The sequence below is a fragment of the Talpa occidentalis genome, unplaced genomic scaffold (assembly GCF_014898055.3).
Source record: "Talpa occidentalis isolate TD23 unplaced genomic scaffold, MPIMG_talOcc4v2.1 talOcc4.17, whole genome shotgun sequence".
Lineage (NCBI taxonomy): Eukaryota > Metazoa > Chordata > Mammalia > Eulipotyphla > Talpidae > Talpa > Talpa occidentalis.
The window spans coordinates 57,011,196-57,029,603 of NW_023601754.1; the positions used below are offsets into that span (position 1 = coordinate 57,011,196).

The 18,408-nt window shown below is 58.2% G+C and overlaps 1 protein-coding gene across 13 annotated transcripts in view; it reads left to right on the forward strand.

Moving 5' to 3' along the window:
* LOC119250095 (uncharacterized) overlaps positions 1-18,408 on the forward strand; it is a 40,890-nt gene that overhangs the window by 13,967 nt on the left and 8,515 nt on the right. For 5 of the 13 annotated variants that reach the window (XR_008552614.1, XR_008552613.1, XR_008552615.1 and 2 more), the window contains 2 exons: positions 6,950-7,002; positions 8,679-14,170. Coding sequence is in view for 5 of the 13 variants with exons in the window: in XM_037517797.2 (XP_037373694.2) it covers positions 6,950-7,002; positions 8,679-9,149 (524 nt within the window). In the remaining 8 variants the exon portion in view is untranslated. Of the gene's footprint in view, positions 1-5,990; positions 6,024-6,599; positions 6,637-6,949; positions 7,003-8,678; positions 14,171-18,408 lie in introns of those variants that run through there. The other 8 variants (XR_005126225.2, XM_037517795.2, XM_037517798.2 and 5 more) reach the window with 6 other exon arrangements.

Genomic DNA, 18,408 nt, shown 5'->3' on the forward strand with positions numbered 1-18,408 from the left:
CACCCAACAGTAATGATAAAGGACTGATCACAAAAATCTGCTAAGAGCTGATGAGACTCAACAACAACAAAGAAAATAACCCAGTCAAAAAATGGGCAGAAGAGCTAAAAAGAAACTTCTCTGAAGAGGAAATGCAAATGGCCAACAGGCATATGAAAAAATGTTCAACATCACTTGTCATCAGGGAAATGCAAATCAAAACTACCATGAGATACCATCTCACACCAGTGAGAATGGCACATATTAAAAAAACCAGCAACAACAAATGTTGGCAAGGTTGTGGAGAAAAAGGAACTCTCCTGCACTGTTGGTGGGAGTGCAAACTGGTCCAACCACTATGGAGAGCTGTGTGGAGATTTCTGGACCTACTAAACATAGAGCTTCCATAGGATCCAGCAATTCCACTCCTAGGTATTTACCCAAAGGACACAGAAACATCAATTCCAAAGAACACCTGCACCCCTATGTTTATAGCAGCACTATTTACAATAGCTAAGCTTTGGAAACAGCCCAAATGCCCAAAAATAGATGACTGGATCAAGAAGATGTGGTACATATATACCATGGAATATTACTCAGCATTCAAAAAAGATAAACACATGCAATTTGCAGCAACATGGATGGCGCTGGAGGGGATCATGCTCAGCGAAGTAAGCCAAAAAGAAAAAGAAAAATACCGGATGGTCTCACTCATAGCAGGAATCTAGAAAACTTAAATAAGGGATCAGGAAAATGAATAACTATAAGAAAGTGAAAATCAAAATCAACAAAAAACTATGAACCAGAGACACTTTTTGGGGGGTGGGCGCCGGGAGGGGAGGGATTGGGGTCAGAATGGGGTATGTGCAGTTGTATGGGGGAATATAAAAATAAAATTTATTATTTAATAAAAAAAAAAAGAGGCAACAAGAGGGCCTCCCCTGGTGGCACAGTAGTTGAGCGCTGGGCTGCGAAGCTGCCTGCAGCCTCTGCAGCGCTGGTTCCATCCCCGGCCACTGGCGAGGGACCCACATGGCGCGCAGACCTCTCCTGCTGCGCCCACTGCTCCCCTCAGCAGTGTCCTTCTGTCCTCCTGCCTGTTCTGCTCCCCACTCTGGCTCTGGTGAATTTTCTCACCCTCCCGCGCTTCTGACTGCACCCAGTGCTTGTATAAATTAATAAATCTTAAAAAAAAAGAAACAAGAGCTCAGCCATCTACAAGCGAAAGAGAGGGGACTAAGAGGAAACTCACCCTGCTTGTCCCTGGATATTGAACTTTCAGCCCCCAGAACTGTGAGAGAATAAATTTTATTGTTTGAGCCACCCAGTGGGTGGTGCTTTGTTATGGCAGCCCTGGCTGATGAAAACACATACCTGTTGTTTAACTTGTTACTGGTGAAAGCATCCCTGATACTTTTCAGTTCTTTGAAACATATGCTGGGATTTTTTTAGAACCCAGTTTGAAAAAAGTCAAGTCTGACTAGTATTTTTTCTTAGTAGTCTTAACTATTTCTCCCTCAACCCCAATATCTTTAAACCTTTTTGGTGGTAGTTTTCTTTACAGCCTTCACAATGCTCCATCCAAAGTTTTCAGTGAAAGGACCATCACCCTAAGTAAATAAAAAGTAAATGACACCAGAATTGAATAAGGTACCATATGGATAAAATTTCGTCATTTAATAGCTTTCACAATTTAATTTCATCATTTAATAGCTTTCACAAAATGAATTAGGAAACTTGACAGCTGTTACCATGAATGTTAATGTAATTATTTAACTGATTTCTTCAAATACTCATCATTTACACACCAATATAATGGGGAAGAGAAGCAGTAATGGGATTTGACCTTGTCAAATCTGATATGCAGAAAGGAAAAGGGTCTGTCTGCAAATGCCAAAGGTTTCAGAGAAACATTATTCCAGGAATCACTGACTATGAGTTCACAACCACCACCTTTTGAAAGTAATGGTATAGATTGAAAATAGTTATAACTTAAGTTCTAAGAAAAGATAGTGATAGTTGACTTAAAAAGTAATCTTGATGAAGGAAATAATGAAGGAAAATATTACTAATTTTGCCCCCCCATTTTACTTTTACAAAAATAAGCAAAGTCAAAATATAAACAAAGGGAAAGTTTCTACCCACACATGAGCAAACATGGGCTTCTCCTTATTTTACAAAGAGCTCATATCAGCAAGAAAGAGGTAAACAATTCTATTGAAAAATAGATTATCAACAGTTCAATGACAATAAAAATGCAAGTAGATATCACACATGGGACAGCTCTCTCAGTTACATTCATAAAGAAATACAAATCAAAATGATGGTGCCGCGTAAATGATCATCTGTGTAACTCTAACACCAAATAAATGTACACAATCTAGTATGGGTGAGGTTTGCCTGGAGGTCTGGTGGGAAGGTAAATTTGCACAACATTTTGGTGCATAGTATCTGTCAAGATGTAAATGCATTTCCTTTGCCAGTCAATTTTATCTTATGGATATATTTTTAAGTACATTATATCTATCTCTATCCTCTATCTGTATTAATATTTGTATCATCTGTGTAATCTTAACCTATTTCTGTGCCTATTTGTAGCAGCGTTACTTATAAGGCAAAAAAAAACTAAAAAAAAGACGGGGGAGAGCTAAGTAAAACTCCTAGGTCTGTAAATAAGAGACTAGATAAATTAAGGCATATACATATTACGGAATATTTTGCGGTTATTAACAGAATGAGATAGATGAATATAGGCTGACATGGCAATTTCTGCAAGTCATATCACTACTAAGTAAAAAGCAAGATTCAAAGCCATATCCACAGACACACAGAAACACAGATGTGGGTATATATGTGCATGCAGGTGTGCTTCATATTTCTGTGTGTATATGTGTATTTTGATGATAGTTTCACGTGGGTATGAATTTGAAGATTTGTAGAATCATCTTTGTGTATCAGAAGGATGTTTAAGGGGAAAGGTTCTGAAGGGAATGGAGTTTGTTTGGGGGTCAAGGTGCCCTTCGGTCTGAGTCAGTCCTTAGCTCAGGAGATCTGTGATTGGGGAGGTAGATCCTTTTGGGCTGTGAGGTTGGTTTCAGTTGACATGAAATTGAAGCACACACTACAGTCTGTTACATATTATAATATAGCCTTTTTTATTAGATACCAATTCAATACCTGACGACAAAGCAAACCACACACACCCAGGTGAGTTTCATTGTCAAAACCATTGAAACTGGGGCCTCCCCGGAGGTGCAGCGGGTTGAGCGCAGTGCTGTGAAGCTGTCTGCAGCCTCCGCCGGCTAGGGAGACACCCATATGGCACGGCAGACCTCTCCCGCCTCGCCTGCTGCACCCTTCAGCAGTGTTTTCAGTCCGGTCTGCCTGTTCTGTTCCCTGCTCTGTCTCTGGTGAATCCTCTCACCCTCCTGCACCTCTGGCCTGTACCCCAGCTCCTGTATAAAAATAAATAAATCTTAAAAAAAAAAAAAAAAAACATTGAAACTGGCTTGGATCCATCTGGCAGCAAGGTGTTGAAAATAGGTCCATACCTTGCTACCTACTGATTGACTGAGCATCTCTACTTTCAGACTTTGTGGGGAAGGGTATACTTGGCACCTTTGTCTCTTGGTTTCTGATGTGCATCTCCTGTCTTGGCCTCTTGGAACCCAGACACACGGAAGGAAGCCGCCACAACCTGGGCCTTCCAGAACGTGGTTCCTGAGATTCTACCAACAATGCCTGAGCGTCCAAAGAGCACGTCCACAGGGCAGTCCACAGAGAGGGTTTGGGAGACATTACTTGCTGCACCTCCCCCTGCAGTGACCTTTAGGGCTAACCGGCCCTAGGTCCAGCTGGGCAACCAGCGCGCAGGGGAAGAACAGCAAAACCCTACCTGCTGCACCTCCCCCGCAGTGATCTTTAGGAATGGCTTTCGCCACGGTCCCTTGATCCGGCTGGGCAACCAGTGGGGGGTGGGGGGGTGGAGAACAGCCTGAAGCAGAGGAAGTTCAGCAGAAGTTCCCTGAAAAGGCAGAAGCTTATCAAAAGATAACGACCACCAAGAACCACTACAAGAATGCTAAAAATCTTATCCCGTCTTTCTAGAACTACAAACTTTAATCCCTTATCTGTCTTTCTAAACTTTCTTCTTTCTTCTATAATGGTCATTGTTTGTTATGTAGATCACCTCCCTGATGGTGATAGACTGAGCCCATGAGCAAGCTAATTTCTTTGATATTCATTCCTGTGCTTTTGGAAAACATATATATACTGGTCACAAACTCAGAGAAAATTACACTCAGATTTTCACTCTTGAAGTGTGTCTGTTTGTCATTTCTTTCACCGACGCCCTGACCACCCTGCATGCTTCTCTCAACCCTGAGGTGTCCTCATCGTCTACTGCTGTGCTGGTCCGCGGCAATTACTGCCGTGAAAAAATTAAGTTTGCCGGAGCATATTTAGTTTTGTCGTGTCCCTAAAATTCTCCAAAGAAAGTGCTTGTCTTCGCTCTAGAATGGTAAGAACATTAAAGTAAATTTGTCTTTTTTCCATCCTTCCTCTCTCCCTCCCGCGTCTTCCTTCCTTGTCTCTTCTTCCTTCCTACCCTTGACTTCTTTCACTTGCGTGAGGACACGCTATCCATCTTCTCCACATGGAAGACTGCCTGGGCGTTTCCCCTCTTCCTTCCTGAGGGAACCCCGATTACGTTGAATAATATAGTAACTCTAGGGAACATCTCACAGTTGGCTCCAAGTGCACGAGTCCATTCCCTTACCAGGGGTGGGTCAAGGAGAAAATGTATGACCCGGTGTTGGCCAGCGTGTGTGAGAGGAATTCTGCTGGTGCTACTTGGAAAGAAAGGGGTAAGAATAGGCTTTTTGCTTCTCTCTCCCTTTTTCGGTTGTGACTATTGGGCTGTCCCATGACGCCTGCAACTGGGGCAGCCGTCCTTCCACATCCCAGGGTGCTCCCTTGGCCCAGAGCCAGTGATAGCAGAGAAGAGGACAGAAAGAGCCTGGGATTGGAGCAGTCCCAGCCTTCTCGAGCATTCCTAAGTAAACTAGAATTTTCCTAATGGTTGAAGTCGGGTTTTTCTGTGACTTGTACCACAAAAGCATTTCCCTGTACACCTGGGCTCTAAAATCAAGTGGAAAGCTCTACTACATTAAATAGAAAAGTAGTCGTGTTAATTATGATGACAGAAATATGATCAAAGAGCTTTGGCTGCACCCAAGACTGATAGTAGCACTGCTGGAAGGGGCTGGGGAGAGCGCCCCATTCTGCCTCCCGGGAGGAGGAGCGGGTGTGGTGAGGCATCTGTGGTCACTGCTAAATCAGCCTGAGCAAGTTTTTTTAAATTTTTTAAAAGATTTATTTATGCGTACAAGAACTGGGGTACAGGCCAGAGGTGCAGGAGGGTGAGAGGATTCACCAGAGACAGAGCGGAGAACAGAACAGGCAGACTGACTGAAACACACTGCTGAGGCGAGCAGCGGGGAGACGAGCTCGCGCTGCAGAGGCTACGGACAGCCTCACAGCTTGCGTGTTAACCCCTCGCGCCCGCAGGGAGGCCCTGAGCAAGTTTTTAAATCCAAGTAGACCCGTTTTGCTGTTTTGGTGGCTTCCTGGCGTTTCCGTGGGCGTATTTTTGGAGAAGACAGGCCTATTTGCCTCCGTTAGAGCTTGATGTTCCAACCTGTCGGGCTGCAGCGGGCCTGCGCAGTGGGCGTGGCCGCCCCCACCTGCCGCACCTGCGCGCCCCACCTGCCGCACCTGCCGAGCCCCCTGACCACGCATGCGCGCAGTGCAGTCGCGGCGGCGGCGCCCCCGCCGGCTTCCCCGACCTTGGGGGGCGTGGGGGTGCGGGGACCCGGTCTCTCTAGACGCAGCGGGAGTCCTCGTCCGTGCGGTTACCGGGGTCGCCTCGGGCCGGCAGGGGAGGAGCGAGCCGGGCGGGGGGCGGGCCGTCGTGGCGGGGCCGGGCTGCGCGTCCTTTGAACAGACACCCCCGCGGCGGCCGCGGACTCGACGCGAGGGGGGAGGTGCGGGCCGCGGGCGAGAGGAGGGCGGCGTCCCCCAGGTCCAGTGCGCGGACACGGTGGGGGCCGTGTCGGCGGCTTCGCTGTGGGAGGAGTCACCCCAAACCCCGTGGCTTCGGGCAGGCCCTGCTCCTGCGTCTGCGGCCACGGGGGGACGGCGGGGTCCCCAGCGCCTCCCGGCAGCGTCTGGGCCGAGCTCGCCCGCGGCTCCGGCCAGGAGCCCCCCGCGCCCCCGACGCGGCCAGGCCTGACGGGCCCACGGAGCTGCGGGCGGGGCCGGCGGGGCCCGAGGCGGGGCGGGGGACACGCCGGAGCGCGGGGGGCGGGCCGCGTCCCCGGAGCCGCCCACGCCGCGGGGTCCCGGGAGACGGCGGGGGGCGCGGAGGGGCGGGGTCTGCGGCCTCCCCAGGTCGTCTTTTGCGCGCTGGGAACCCCGGGGCGTCTGAGGGAGGAAGGGGCTCCCCTGTTTCAGGCTCTGGCCGGGCGGCCCCGCTGGGCCCATCGCAGCCTCCCCGGAACTGGGGCGACGTCTGGGGAGTGTTGGGGTTTGTTTTTGCGGGGGGGGGGGGCGTGTCGCGTCCTCGCGGGCTGCGGCTCGGGCTCCGGAGGGAGGCGGGTAAGTGGACCCGAGAAGCGGGGCCCCCCCATCCGCTGACGCCCTGCGGGCCGCGGCCGCTCGCGGGGTCACAGTCTCCGGGAGGCCCCGCATCGCCGGGGTGTCGCGAGGCCCCCTCCTGCCGCTCGGGTGTGCTGGGGCGCGGCGCGGCCGGCAGGGGCTGTGCGGGGAGGTGAGGGGCGGACACGAGGACACCCGGGCCCCGCGCCCCTCCCAGCCTGGAGCTCGCGGGGGGGGGGGGGGGCGAGCAGGGGAGGGCGCGGCCGAGCACGCCGGCCGCCCGGTCACTCACGGCCTCTCTCTGTGCCCCCAGACCTGCCTGCTCCGGACGCGCGTTCCCCCAGGCCCTGGTCTGAGGACTCCCAGGTAAGGGGGCGCCCTCCCCTCCGCAGACGCCCCGCCCCGGGAACCCCGCCCCGTCTGCCCAGGAGGGCCCCGCGGGACAGGACGCTGGCTCGGGTCCCCGGGGCTGATGCAGCGGCCTCTTGGTCCCCGCAGCCCTCACGCACGAGGCCTCGGCCCAGTAGACCCCCCCCCAGCCCCTCATCTCTGCACCCGGCCGTCCCCTCCCCGCCCCTCCAACCCCGACCTCGTGCTCCCGGCGCCCCCACCCGTGTGGACCCAGGTGGTCCCTCAGCCGTCCCCCGCGCCCCCACCGTGCGCCCTTGCTGACCGTGGGGAGGCGCCGCCGAGCACGTCCTCAAGACGGTCTTGGGGGCACAAGCCCTGGGCGTGAGGGGTCGGGCTGCCCGCAGGCGCGTGTCCACCCCCTGCCCCGCGCAGGCGCCCCCGCCTCTCGCTGGACCCGGCTCTGATGTTCGAGTCACAAAGGGACTTGGGGCGGGGAAAGGCCCGGGGGTGCGGACGGACATGACTCCACAGGCTTGTTCTGGGGCCTCCCGGAGAGGCCAGAGCAGGGCGGGGGGGGGGGCGGGGGGGGGGGGGGGGGGGGGAGGGTGGCGGGGGGGAGGGGGGCGGGGGTGGGTGGCGGGGGGGGGGTGTCTCCTTGGCGCTGCAACCCCGGCCTTTGCTGCAGGAGGGCCGCGGGGGGTCCGGGCGGCGAGGGGTGTCCTGTCTGCTGCGTCCACGGCCCCTCGTGGCCTCCTGTGCGCGCGGGGGGCTCGGGGTCAGAGGGGAGCCGAGGTGGCTCGTGTGAGGTGGAGGGAGAGTGTCAGGGGGCGAGCGGCCCCAGCGCACCCCACCCCGCACGGGAGGGCGCGGCAGGGCCAGTGCCTGCTGTGAGGTTGGGTCCCCCGCTCCGTCCCCCGGCCCCTCCCGAGGCGCAGCCACCCCCCGCGGGCGGCCTCCTTCCAAAAAGTGGGGGCATCTGCGGTCGTCCCAGGCGGGTGGGTTCTTCGTGGGTTCAGGCAGCGGGAAGAGAATGTCGGAGCCGGCGTCACCCCGCAGGTCAGGGACAGAGGCCCGCAGGGACTCCCCGCGCTCTGCGCCGCGCCCTTTCGTGGCCGCCCTGTGTCCCCGTCCCTGGGCCCAGGCCCACCCGGCCCCCCCCCCGCCCCCTCCCCCGGGGCTCCACCACCCTCTGCGCCTCTCCCTACCCCCCCCCCCCCCCGCGCTGCCTGCTTGCGGGGGTGGCCCCGAGCCGAGCCCCACCCTGCCCGGCTCCCGGCTGAGTCGCCGGGACAGGCCATCGGGTCACAGGAGCTCAAGCGCGTTTCCTGCGCCGGGTTACTGGGGAGAGGCTTCCTGCGGAGAGCAGGACACGGGGTTGAGAGTAGGGGAGCTGGGCAGCCTCGGGGTGGGGGGAGGCGGCAGGTGGGGCGTGGCCTGGAAGGGCCCGAAGCAGAGATGAGGGGATGTTGGAGGGAGCTTTTGGGTTGAGGCGGAGGGATTTGGGGCTACTTGGGCTCCGTGAAGGGCAAGAAGCCCGTGCACTCCCCGGGGAGAGGCGGGAGCCAGACGCAGCTCAGGAGAGGGTTCGGTGGAGAAACTTGGGGTCAGAACGGCCTCTAGCCTGGCGAGCCTTGCTAGTGGGGAACACGCGGAGCCGCCTCTTAGGGACAGTCTTCCCTTCCCTCTGCCAGGGCGCTGTGCGATGGGGTGACCCTCGGCCCCCCAGGCAGCGTGGGTGTGGCAGGACCGTGTGGCAGCACCTTCCGCCGGGCACCCTGGACACGGCTTGTGTATCTGTCACCCGGCTTCGTCCTCCTGATATCGCAGCAGCTTGGCACGTGCCTGGCCGAGCCATCCCTGTGCCTAATCCTCGTCCTGCAAGCGGCCCCCCCCAGCCGTTGTCACCCACTCTTCTGTCTCAGGGACAGAAGTGGAGTGCCCCAGCAGATGGCCATCGTCCTGGTGGTGTGTGTGCTCTCCCTGCTCTTGGTGGTGACCGGGAGGCCCCTGGTGCTTTTCCTCTGACCACAGCACCACCGCCGCTGAGGGTTCTGCGGGTCAGTGAGGAGGTGACCGGGCCAGCTGAAGGACAGGCCACTGAGGCTGACCAAGTGCCCTCCCAGCACCTGTTGGGACATTTGTTGCATTTAACGTTTTGGTGAGGCTTTGCACCCGTGTCCCTGAACGAAGTCATCTATGCAAACGTTTTCCATCCCTCTGGGGGGGGGTGGCCAGTGCTAGTAGCTTCCTGACCTGTGTCCTTGGGGCGTAGGATACTTCTCCACATACTGAACCGCCGTCTTGTTTCCAGAGGATTCTCGTGTCTGTCGAGTTCGGGGTCGTGGCTGAGGACTCACTCACCCTTTCATCTGCTTGTAGAGTCGGTTCCTTGACATTTGGAAAGAGGCTGCCGCTGAGGGATCACATCCTGTAGCGAGGGAGGGCCCACTCTTGGCTCCAGTGCATCTGTTGTAGTTTTTTATTCATCCTGATGACGGATTTTGTTGCTAGAAAATCCTGCCACTCAGCCGTTCCCATGTTTGCCTTAATTTATGTTACCCTTCCCTTTTTGGGTCATTTGTAAGGGAGCAGTTTACTCTTCCTTTTTCCAAATAAAGAACATCAGGATGGGTTTATATGCATTTCCCTCCAGATTTTGCAATGTGTTTCCCATTATTAGGTCTTGGGTTTAAGAAAATGTTTCTACTCTTTGTGTTAATGTTGGGGTTGAATCCTTTGTGTTGTCTGACTACAAATTATCCAGTGGTAGAACCAGCTTCGGCAGCTTCGTGAAGTTGGATGCCCCATGTTTTTTATGTCACACCGTCCTGTTTGTAAAGCACAATGACTGGACAGAGTCAAAAAGTCATTTTCTTGATTTCTGGCTTTGTGAAGGGAATGTGGCCTCTCTGCTGCTTTCCCAAGCTTTCTGGAAGCCTTGGCTGCGGCCTGCGTGCATCATGATGTACGTGTGTGTGTGTGTGTGTGTGTGTGTGTCGGACATTTGAGGCTGATTTTCTGTTTGTAGAATCCTGAACTTGGCTTAATTGCACTGTGCACACCTTTTTTTGGCCTGCCCTTGTCCCAAGCTCGTGAAGGTTATGGGAAAACCTCTGAGGATGAGTCTATTTTTCTATTTTTTGCTCTCTGAGCTCAGAAGCTGTGACTATACAAAGTGTTGCTCTGCTGAGAATACGGGATTCACGCAAGAAACCCCAAATAAACGGTGAAAGTGAATCCCTTCATGTCTCTTGACTGGGATTCCAAGGCCTTTTCGTGATAAATGCTGGAGAAATGAGCACATACAGGCTTGAAATGGGGGGGCTTCCCCACATTGTGCTCCTGGGGTGCAGTCACCCCAAGAAGGGGCATCTAAAGGGAAAGGACACAAATCTGATAGGGTCACTGTATCTGTGTCCAGTTGCCTCCTGCCCCATCCACCAGCAGCCTGTTACCACCCACCCTTTTGTGGCCTGCCCATACTGCTGTCACACCCCATTGTGCCCCCATCCCACTGTGGCCCACCACTACCACTGCCACCCTGCAGGGGGGGGGGTGGGTCCTGGGCCAGCCAACTGGTCGACCTCAGCATGGCACAGCAGCAGCCACCAAACCTCCCCCCAGCCCCCAGTAAGGAGAAGGGACCTTACATTCCACCAGCCCCCTGCAACCCAGAATAAGGCAACACACACCCCAGCCCTGAGGTGTTCATTCTGTGCAACCTGGGAAGGAAAAAAGACAGCAAAGGAGATGTGCAGTGGGGGGAGAGGGAGCATTCCTACCCCCATAGCCCCTACCAGGGGACAAGTGGGGATGTGGGACTGGATTGAGGGCACACAGCTCCCTTTTATTGGCAGCTGAGCGTCCCCCTGGCCTCAAAGTCCTGCAGAAGTGACCACCCAAAGACATGTGGAACATAAAAGCACAAAGCAACACCCTCCAAACCACATGTTGCTGCTTTCACTAAGGCATCAGGATATGGGGATCAGTCCCCAATCACCACTGGGGACAGCCCCACAGAGGAGCAGAGAGTCCCCCACCCTTAAAACTGCACTTGGTCTTTTGCTCATGGACTGGGTGACACAGATGTGGGTGAGATCCAGGCGAGGTGACAATGCAGCTTTTATTTTGATGTTGATTTTGCACTTTTCCTTCCAGACTTGTCTGGTTGTTTATGACCCTTTTCTGTGGGTCCCCACTGGAAGATGCTTTAGACTTGTGGCAGGCCTTGGGGCCTTGCTCTGGGCCAATCCCATTTGGATGGACTTTTACCCACGAGGGGACAGGTCACTTTGGGTGCTTGATTTAAAAACTATATTCTTTGCCTTTCCTGTGTTGTTTCCTAATTGTATTAAAGTTCCTTCCCATTAAAGTCTCATGTTTTGTGTTGATGTGGCAGATGGCAGAACCCATTTAGAACAGGCAGGTTTGCAGGGTTCGGGCTGACCCTCTCCCTGTCCTATAACAGATTTGGGGCCCCACTTAGGGCTTGATATAAGGCCTAGCCAAGCCACAGCTTGAGAGAGCTAGTTCTGTATAAGCATTGTGCTAAACACCATGTGGCCACAGGGTCCACCCTCAACAGCACACCCTCTTAAGCAGGGTGGCATAAGGCTGCAGCCCAGACCCTCAAGGCAGGTTAGGGCCACAGGAAGCCACTGCCCTATTTTCCAGGCAAGAGCCCATGGCTCATTTTAGTCTTGAACCAGGCCCCCAACATGTGGGGCACATTATAGGCACAACCCACTCCACCAGGTCTTGGGAAGCCTGCAGGCAAACTTAGAGCCCTGCCCCATAAGCAATGGCCTGAGTCACCACCACAATCTCATCCCACTGATGAGCACAGGCATAGCACAGTCAGCCCAGCCCACACCACTGGTTGGGGTTATCCTGAGTAAAAATGGTACCTTGTAAGGTGCCATGTGAGATGTGGGGCCTGCAGACAGGAGCCACCACCCCCCTCAGCCAAGCAGTGACAGGACTCCCTCTCAACATACACAAGGCACCCCATTAACCACAACTTCCAGAGTGGTCCAGTGACAGTGGAACAACCCTGAAGTACACAGCAACAGGGGACAGAGCCACTAAGCTGGATAGGGGCAAGCCCCACAGCAACAGCCCTCCATGGCCCCTCTCCTGCAAGCAGCAGCAACACCAGCCCCACAGGTAGAACAAGGCTCCCACAGCCACCCCCCATGGATGGCCACACTCTAAAGGCAGTTGGGAGCATAAAGCTGGCCCCAGCACCTGTGGACATTGCCTGTCATGCCCCCCCAGTCTTGAGAGCTGAAACCTCTTGTGTCCAAGCTATAGCACTCACAGCAGGGAATACACCACTCCAGGGGCTCTTGGTACACAGGACTCAACCAGCACTTAGCACTTTGCATCAGGGAAGAATAGCCATCTTAGAGGCTCAGAGCTTTCAGCTTCTATTTACCAAAGAACCCCCACTACTTGACAGTAACATTGGACCTATGCACACAGGCAGGGCTCAGCAAACAGCCAACTGCTTGGTTAATAGTCTTTGGCACTTCAGGCACCTCCACTGCCCACCCAAACTCAGCTCAGTGATGAGAGGGCACTGACCCATCAAGCAAAAGCTACTGAGCTGGGTCTCCACCTGCCCACCAGGGGCACCCCCCATATAGGGCCCAACAACAGGGCTCTAACTCCAGAACCAGCCACGCAGGACCCAAAAGGCACCAGGCTTCTGGTGGGCAAACAGTAGTACATAGATACTACTGGCAAACACCCAGAAACCATAGGCTCTGACACTCAGGCAATCCAGGGACCACCAACTCCAGGCCCCAATGAGCCACCCCATTACAAACCTTTGCTGGATCTACTGTAATGTACCCCCCATGGGGTTATGGTAGCCTGGGTACTGCCCAGGGGGACAGGTACTCAAGAGACCCCACCAGCACAAGCTCCCCCTGCAGACCTACCAGGTCTCTCTTGCACACTAGAGTCGCACCATGGCTCATCCTTTCTCTAGCATCTCCAACAGCACCACACAAATGCTCCTCTAGCCCCAAAACACCCATGTGCCCATGCGGTGTCAAAGCACTGACTCTTTCCAAAGTGAATGCTCCAAGGTAGCAGGATACCCCACTAAGAACCAAGGCAGTATCCACCAGGCTACACCAATTAGCAGCCACAGGCACCCACAGCTCTGAGAGCAAAGACTGACCCCAAGCCTCACCTGGGGTCCACCTACAACCTGACTGCTTAGTGAGCATCAACCATAGAATACAAGGGCCTTGTCACTGCATCCCAGGTGGGTGGTCACCTTGGGCAGGAGCCCAGAGACCCTCACACAGTGTAAGCCAGAAGGCAGGTGCCTGGTGGTGGTCAGAACAGCACAGAGCATGGCCACAGAAGACCAAGGCAAGATGGGCTACAGGCTCTGAGGGCCCAACTCTGAGGCCATAAATGCACAGTAGGATCAGCTCATGATACTAGCAACTGCATGACTGACCATCCAAGAGAGGACAAGCTCCCTAAGGAGCTAACACACCACTGGTATATTTGCGGGCACTCAGTCAACCCCAACTTGGTCTGAGGCCAGCAGCATAGCAGGGGGCCCCACCTATTACCATGGCTCATTTTCACAGTATAAGAAGAGCAAGGCACATGGGGGGGTCAGAACCTTATAAACCGGAACACAGAGACTGAGCAAGTCCTGACCCATTGGGACACTCAGCAGCAGCATCTCCACGGAAAACATGCACCCAGCAGGACACCTGCATCCTCCTCCCAGCCACAATGTGCCAAATTCACAGCATGGGCAGCAGTCACCAGCATTTGGTGGTGCAAGGCCTGAACCAATAGCAGCCTGAGACTTGGAGAGCTTTCTCTACACAGCCACCTGCACCCACTTTGTGGGCACAGGGCACCCCCTCACAGGAAGGGCCAGTGCAGGGCAGAGCTCACCGTGTAGGTGGGGGAGTGACACCTGTCGTAACAGTCTTGAAACAATGCGTCCAACCCCATTCAAAAACTACTCCCCTCGCCAATTCCCCGATGGGGGGTGCATTGTGAGTCCAGTGTACGCATCACGCATGAGGCACAACTGCTCTTGTCAGGTCTTGTGGCGTCTGCGGGACACTCACAGTCCTGCCGGGCAAAAGCTCTGCTCACCAGCACCCGGAATTGCTCCAAGACCCTCTTTATAGAACTCCGCGTTTTCCCACGGTGAAGACTGGTTTTAGTCACTGCGTTTGCTGCCCCTTGAGACACGCTCACCCCGCTCTTAGAAAGAGGGAAGTCCCCGTGGCGAAGCCGTGCGCGGTAACAGGTTTTGTTTACACCGCGGGTTGGTGCTGCTGCCCGGCGAGGTGTGGGGCTTTGAGGCGCCGTAAAAGGCGCACGGGCTCGCGCAGAAACTCGAACGCTCAGGCGCGGGTGAGGGGACACCCAGGCTCCGGCTGAGGAAAGGAGCTCCTGACACTCTGGTGGCAGAAAGCGCCGATTTTGGGCCAGAAATACCTCGGCGCCCAGGGGCGGGGCCGAGCCGCAGGTCCCCGCGGGCCCCTGGTGCGGCGGCCCGGCCCCCGGCCCCCGCGCGACCCCTTTCCCCCGCCCCGGGGCTTCTGGTCGACCTCGGGCGCGGGGAGGGGCCGGGACCCCGTGGCGGGGCCGTCCAGCCTCGGCTCTCCCCGCGCCGGGGGCGCTGCCGTCCCGGCTCCCCGCCGCGGCCCTCCCCGAGGGCAGCTCCGGCCCGACCCGCCGGAGACCCGCGTCCTGCGGCTCCGGCCCCGGGATCCGGCCCTGGGACCCCGGCTTAAGGCCACGGCCCCAGCCCCGACACCCGGCCTTTCCGCGGGCTTCTGCGCGCAGCTCGCACCCCGCGGGTCTCGCCCCCGTCCCCCGCGACCCCGGCGCTCGGCCCCCCGCGAGCGCCCCTGCCTCGGGGTCTCGACCCGGCTCAGCTTCCCCGGCCCCGCCCGCGGCTCCGGCTTGGCGACTCGGCCGCTCTCAGCCCCCTCACCCGCGGCTGCTGTCCCGGCGCCGGCTCCAGACACCCAGGCTCGGGGCCCCTGCCCGACCCCGGGGGCACCGATCCCGGTTCATTCGCGGCCCCCGACCCCGCAGCTCCTGCCGGAGACTTGGGGCGAACAGCAGCGGCACCTCCGACCTCCGGGCACGGCAGCGGCTGGAGCGGCCTGGACCCCGGTCGTCCCTCGCACCCCCGGGGCTCCCTCCCCCGGAGCGGGGCGCGGCAGTCGGGCTGACAGAGATGCACCCCCGGGCGCGAGGCAGCCGCTGCCTCCCTCGGGACCTGGCCGACAGATGCGCGCCCCGCGCTGGGCCGGTCCCGCGGGCTGCGGGGGTCTCGGACGCGCTGCGTTTGTACCGGGCGCGCTGGGCGGCCCAGGCGGGCTGCGGGGGTCCCGCGCGTGGGGCCCCGGCGGGCTGCGGGGCGCTGGTCGACCCGCGCAGGGCGCAGCGCCCACCCTTTCATGCGAGCGCGCTGACCGCCTCCCCGTAAGCCTGCGCCCACAATCCCCCGGCGTCGGGCGCCGCGCGCACAGCCCGCCCGACCGGCCCGTCCCGCCCGCGCGCCCCGGCCTCCTGGAACCGCGCGCCGGGCGCCGCCGCCAAATCCGCCCCCTTCGCGGTTCGGCGTGCGGGCGGCAGGCGCCGTCTATGCGGCCGCCAGGGGGCGCCCACGCCCCCCCACCTCGCCCGGCCGGCTCCGCCTCGCGCGCGGCTCTGGCGGGGAGGCCGCGCTCCCGGGAAGACGCCGAGACCCGGCGGCCGAGGCGAGGCGGGGGGTCGGCGCGCACCAGCACGAGCCCCGCAAGGACGCGGGACACGACCCAATGGCCCGGCCCTGGGAAGCGGGGGCGGAGGCGGCGGGGTGTCCCTTCCCCGTGGCCGGAATTGGGGAGCGGGTGTCCGGTGCCCGTCTGGGGCCTGGGGGCGCAGGTGCCCCGAGGTCAGGCCTCCTGCCGGATGGCCGCCGGCGGTGGCCTCGGTCCCTCCCCTGGGGTCGCTCCGCCTGCGCAGCCCCTTCGCGCGCGCCTCTGGGAACAGGGCCGCCCTCTGCACCTTCCGCTCCCACCGGAGACCCCTCGGCTCGGCTTATTCGGGGGATGCCAGGACCCTCCTCTGACGCCCGGCTTCGCAGCGGCGCGCAGGGTCCCGGGGCGGCCCCGGGGCGGGACGGCTCCTCCGGGCCCTCCCAGCGGGCTCAGGAGGACCTACTGGGTGCCAATGGCCGGGCGCAGGAAAGAAACGGAACTCTTGCCTTCTGACTTGGAGAAACCCCAGGGCTAGTGCTGTGGATGCTCACCGTGCGTCCCTTCACCCCAGGACTCATTCTTCCTGAGGGCCCACTGTGTGCTGAAGCCCGACATCCAGAGTACAGGGGAGATTCAGACCCCACAATTCCTGACCTGCTGGGCACCAGGGCCAGGCCAGGGCTTTCCCCACTTACTCATTTCCCCGGATGTTTTCTGGGGACCTGCTGTGTGTCAGGGCCAGTGTCGGCGATGCCAGACCAGAAGCAAAACGTCCGACAGTCCCTGGTTCCTTCGCAGAACCGAGCTGAGCTGAGCTGAGAGGCCTCCCGGGTCTGGGCTCTCCTCCTCCAGTTATACACCCGCAGATCACTTGTGCTTAACTTATTTTCAAAGAAATCATGTTTTTCAAACTTTTGGGGTAGGAACAAAGAAACCTGAGGATGGCTTGGACAAGGATATGAAGAGATCACTCCGTTGGGATGATGCTGCAGCTGTTTAGGAGATGATTTTGCTTAGACACGCAAGCGAAGGTATTTACCAGTGAAGCGAGGTCAGATCTTATAATTTATTTCAAAATAAATTTGGAAACATAGACGTTTCCATGATCTATTTCAAAAGCAGTTTTCTATTGTAGAGCTTAGTAAACTCTTGTTTTTCTTGGTGTTGTTTAAAATGTCAAGAGTGTTGGATTAGGGAATGCACCATGCTTTATACTTTTCGGTGTAATTGGAAAATCTTGTTTTTCTTTTAAACGTGGGGTTTTTGTGCAAACCTGTTGTCCTAGGCACAGGGCAATTCGTCAGTCGACGTTGTGCCCAGACTGTGGGCACCTCGGGTACGCCGTGTGTAGGGTGTAAAAGAATGAATGGAATCCCCAGGGGCCCACCCGTGTGGGGGCGCATTCAAGCAAATGAGCGAATATTCACAGGAACCCTCCCTTACCGGAAATAGGGCAAAGGCAGCCAGGGACCACAGACAATGGTGCCTGGGGGTCCCCTGGGAGGACTCTGGGGGGACTCGGTGCCTCTGGGGGGGACTTAGTACCTCGTGGGGGTTCGGTGCCGGGGGAGGGGTGACTGGTTATCTTTTTGATTGCACAAGTTGCCCACCACGGGGCCGTGAGTGGTGAGACAATGTTGGGGTTCTGCTGTGATTATGGCTCCGAGGGAGGCCGCGGCGGACCTGCGCCCAGTACTGCGGCGGCGGGGCGCCCCGAAGGCAGAGGCTCCTGGAAGGGGGGTCCTTTGGTGTGCGGTGCCGGCCCCCGTGCCTCCAGGGCTCCCCGACCCCGCGGCCGCGCCGTCTCCGCCCTCAGCCCGTGGGAGGCGCGGCGCGGCCAGTCTCTCCGCTGCAGAGTCCGGCGGGGCCGCAGCCCGTGCATCCTGCTCCCGGCGGCTCCGCCGCAGTCTCGGTTCCGGACCTGCAGGGCAGAAAAGGGAAACCCGAGCGGGCGCCCTTTGTCTCAGGTGCCCATTGTCGTGGGGAGCTGGCGGAGCGGGGTCGCGCTCAGGTCAGGGGGTGCCAGGCCGGGGTCGGGCTGGGAGGCGAGCGGGGCCCAGGCCGGGGCAGGGGCGCGGTGGCCACGCGGGCGAGGGTCAGATGGCGCAGGGGCTCGGGCGCTGCGGACGCGGGCCGGGTGTGGGGGCCCCCTCGTGCTGGGGGCCCCGCGCCCTCGGGCTGCACCCCTCTCCCGGGGGCGCAGCGGGCGTCGGGGGGAGGAGGACGGAGGGGGCGGCGCGGGGGTCGCCCCGCCTCTGCACCGCGAGGGAACAGACGCGCACTCGGCGCAGCCGCGCCGTCCCCGTCCCGGTCCAGCTCCGGGGGCTTTGGGCGGCCTCCGCCGGGCGCGGCGAGTTCGGGCCGCGTTGCCGCGGCCCCAAAACCCCCATCCCGCCGCGGCGCGGGAGAGCGACGCATCCTGGAGGCACCCATGCCGGGAACTACAACTCCCAGAAGGCGCCGCGCCGCCGAGACTACAACTCCCAGAATCCCCAGGCGGGCTGGGGACGGGGCGTGCCCGCGGGGGCGGGGCCGGCGCGCGGACCAGAGAGGCGGAGGCGCCGGCCCCAGGTCACGCAGCGGCCCGCGGCGCCCTCAGCCCACAGGCGCCCCCGCGCGCCCCCAGCTGCGCGTCCAGCCCTCGCCGGTCGCTCGCGGGCTCGGCCGATTCCCC